At 32.9% G+C, this 3,869-nt stretch overlaps 1 protein-coding gene across 1 annotated transcript in view; it reads left to right on the top strand.

Moving 5' to 3' along the window:
* The first annotated feature begins 316 nt into the window (after nucleotides 1–316).
* LOC106478210 (nuclear speckle splicing regulatory protein 1-like) overlaps nucleotides 317–3,869 on the top strand; it is a 41,228-nt gene continuing 37,675 nt past the window's right edge. Inside the window, 1 exon segment of the mRNA XM_013938736.2 lies at nucleotides 317–367. Within this exon segment, the coding sequence (XP_013794190.2) occupies nucleotides 332–367 (36 nt within the window). The 5' untranslated portion in view covers nucleotides 317–331.

The raw sequence follows: 3,869 nt of genomic DNA, 5'->3' as shown, positions 1-3,869 counted from the left end.
CATAATTCTGTTATCTTTCTTTTCTTGATATACCCTTTATAAACAGGCCCTGCGTTGCATAAGTCATATATTCTTTACCTAAATAAATAGAGAGTCAGGAGAGTAATTTAGTTCCAACTATTATATAGATAGATACTCAGATAAAAGAAATAATTATTATATATTTTCTTCCAATAAAGTACTTTATTGCCATCTACTGGATAATTGTGGTACTATTTCAGTACTTACAAAAAATTATTTCAAAGTAAGTTAAAGTAGTATCGGTAGAATGAGAATATTTTCACACACCTCTTCCCTATTTTTCAGGTTGCCATTTGACTACATTTCAACGATGTATCCTGCATTTTTTATCTGGGAAAAAAAGGAGGTAAAGTGGTGGTTTTATGTCAGTAGCGTTGCAATTTTCTGGTGATTCTTAAATCGCTGGATAAAGTGGATTGTTTATCTCATTTCGTGTTTTTTTTTCTTTGTAAACATATGTAATATTAGTAAGGAGTCACTCCACAAATGGCGCTCTGCGTTAAAGTTGCGCAAATCTTAAGAAAGAGGCCAGGCGTAGCCTAGTGGTTAGCACTACCAGACTGTATATCTGAGGAGCTACGGTTCTCGTCTCATGCTTTGGGACTGTGAGTGTTATAAAAGAGAAGGTAGAACCTCGTTATTCGATTAGAGTAGCTCAAGAGTAAGCGGTAGTTACTACTCTCCATCTTGTCTATTTGTTCAAAATTAGGAAAGCCTAGCGCATATAACCCTGATGTAGCTTTGCGCGAATATCTGAAACAAACAAACACAGATTTTGGAAATACTCTTATTTTCCCATTTTCTCTGAGTTGATTGAGTTGAGTTTAAATTTTTGAAATCCATACCAGACTTTCCTATGATTTGTCTTATCGTTATCATCCGTTTTCCAATCTTTTTATAACCTTTCTTACTGTTGTATTACCTGTTATAAGTCAACATTTCTATAGATTTTTCCTCTTTCGTTCTTTCTCAATTTTCTGTTACAAGTTTTCGACTTTCTATTTGGTTTTAATTAATTTAAACTTTTTTTGTTTTTCCAAAAGCAAAACTTATTTTTCAGAGCTTTTCTCACATCATATTCCTTTTTTTAAACCTACCTATAAGTGTTCTTTGTTTCCTACTAAAATTATTTTTCTTATCACTTGATTTGAGCCTTCAAATATACGACCTCATGTTTACAGATTTGTTTTCAACCATTATTTCTGTGCGGTAGATATCAGATTTCATCTTCCAATATGAACATAAAGTCCAGATTAATTTACAAAAATCCAAAAGACTCAAAAATGATGGCTTCTTTATTCAGTCATCTTCTCAACGGGACTTCGACTTTCTCTTTATCACCGTGGCTTTTTCCTGTAACTGTCAGGTCTCCTTTCGTCCTCCTATGATAAATAACCGATTCCACAGCTTCGTGTTTATGGAATTTCATCCCCACAAAAAGAAATGGTAAATGTGCTTTACAAACTGACAGCTTTTCATTTCATGTTGTATATAGAGTTAACTTCTGCAAAACTTGGCACGTCACGAATTTTATCAAAATGATATTAGCTTATAAGTAACTATACTTTTGAACTGTTACTTCGTAACCTTACCATTTTCTTTTTTTCACTTTCAAATGAAAACTCTTAACTGCATTTTCTATTCATCTTCCCTATATTCTACGACAAACACATATTTCTACAGTCTTATACTTCCATCAAAGATTAGAATGCAGATTATGAACATCCCCAAAGCCCCGAAGTTAAGTTTTTCATGATTAACTACGACCAAACATTACTGCAGATATTTGGGTGCATAAATTACCAATCAGCGCCCTCTATCCAAGTTTAAGCCACCCATTCAGAAACTTATAAAATATGCCCAATTATATCTGCAAACCTTCACGAAATTTTACAGAAAATATTTTAATCTGTTACTGATCATTTCATTACGTTACGTCTTCCGTACAACATCTTCCTTTCCCATTTGATCTCGAACATATATTTTTTCTCATCACGAAGATCAGTTTATTTCTTTAAAAGTGTTCCTATCCTGAGACAACATTTCTAAAAGTTTACTTCTTCGCTTTATAGCTATAGGTCTTCTTTTATTGATTGATTTCTACCCAAAGATCGTTTTTTTCTTGTACTTATCCTATCACATACATTTTCCTTTTGACCCTATAGTAAAATTCACGTCCCTAAAACTGGGGTGTGTTATTTACCTCAATTGATTTTTTCCTGAATATATGTATTTAAATCTGTTTTTTTTTTTAGGCAATTCAATACCATTCCGTTATAAAGAAAGCTACCCATTTATTGCTTTTATATTGTCTGGAATCTAGCCTACAAGTTAATAAAGTCAAATTATTCAATACGTTAGATAGATCATCCTGCTTGATTATGTTGTTTTATTTTTTCTGCTATCTTTCTTTTCCAGTCGAAGAGGTGTTACATACTTTCTTGTTTACTTCATTTTATTTACACCCCACTTAAAGCTCGTCTAGTAACAAACGTCATACAGAAAATTATGCAGGAAATGTCTGTAAAAAATATGACTAACATTTTTTTAATACCATTGACATTCATCATTCCACATCATTATTACAATTCCTGATCCCCCCCCCCCCATTTTATTTTTACCGATGCTAAAATTTGTTTTCTTTTTAGCACAAAGCTACACAATGGGCTATTTTATACTCTTCTCACCGCGAGAAATCGAACCCCGGATTTTAGCGTTGTAACTCCAAGAAGTTACTTATTTAATGCTGGAACGCGTCAACAAACTCATATTTTGGCTACTTTCCATTGAATTAAGTGTATCTACACCCAAATATAAGATCAATAAAATTTCGTCATTTCATATTGTCATGAAAATTTCCCTCGGGGTTTCTTTGTGTATGAAAAGTAAAATATAGCTTTCTATGAATTTATAAATTCTATTGTAAAGATTAATATATCTGAGTTATGAGTTATTGATATTTTACGTGAGAGCCTAAATTAATTTCTTTGAACAATGAATTGTTTGTACTTCCACGAACTCTATTAATTTAACTGTCATCTGTTAAAAACAAAACACATTAACTTTTTTCAGTCATGTTTAAACTACTACAGGTTATCGAACGTTAATCTAACATAAGTAGAAAACCAATGTGAATTTTAGTTTTAACGGAACCGAACCTTACACATAAAATCAGACAACAACAAAATTACACGAATAAAACGGTTAATCATCGCAATTTATCACAACAACTAGGAGGTGTGTTTTGTTATGCACGTAAAGCTCTCTCTTTTGTAATTGGCTTGTTCTATTCTTACTTTCCATACCCACAAAAAGTAATACGTTCTGTCAAAAAGGCATGCAGCAATTTGGCGCTATTAAAAGTTGTGGAATGTAGAAGGTTAAATTGTTACACACACACCTATATGTACCTGAAATAACATGAAGGTCAGATAAAGGTGTAATACTTCAGTATTCAGTAGGAGGAGACACACAGGTGAGAATAGGGAAACAACAATGAAAACCAACTGGAGTACAAGTGAAGCTCAAGAATGTACAGGAATAATTACGTAAAAAATAATTAAGCATATTTTAAATACAAAGAACGCTATGTTTTATGTAGAGATCATTTTGTTGTTGTTAAGGGTCCTGGTGGAGATGGATACCTTGGACACCTCTAGTTACCACTCTATGCTTATCCATATCACTAGCCCCTTCCCCGGTGGTTCAGCGGCAAGTCTGAGGGCTTATCACGCTGAAAATCGAGTTTCGGTACCTGCTGTGAGCAGAGCACAGATATCTCCTTGTGTAACTTTACGTTTAATAACAAAAGAAAACAAAACATAATTAATTATAATTATTTCATATTG

The sequence above is a fragment of the Limulus polyphemus genome, unplaced genomic scaffold (assembly GCF_000517525.1).
Source record: "Limulus polyphemus unplaced genomic scaffold, Limulus_polyphemus-2.1.2 Scaffold190, whole genome shotgun sequence".
Classification (NCBI taxonomy): domain Eukaryota; kingdom Metazoa; phylum Arthropoda; class Merostomata; order Xiphosura; family Limulidae; genus Limulus; species Limulus polyphemus.
This window is presented reverse-complemented; position numbering and strand designations above follow the sequence as displayed.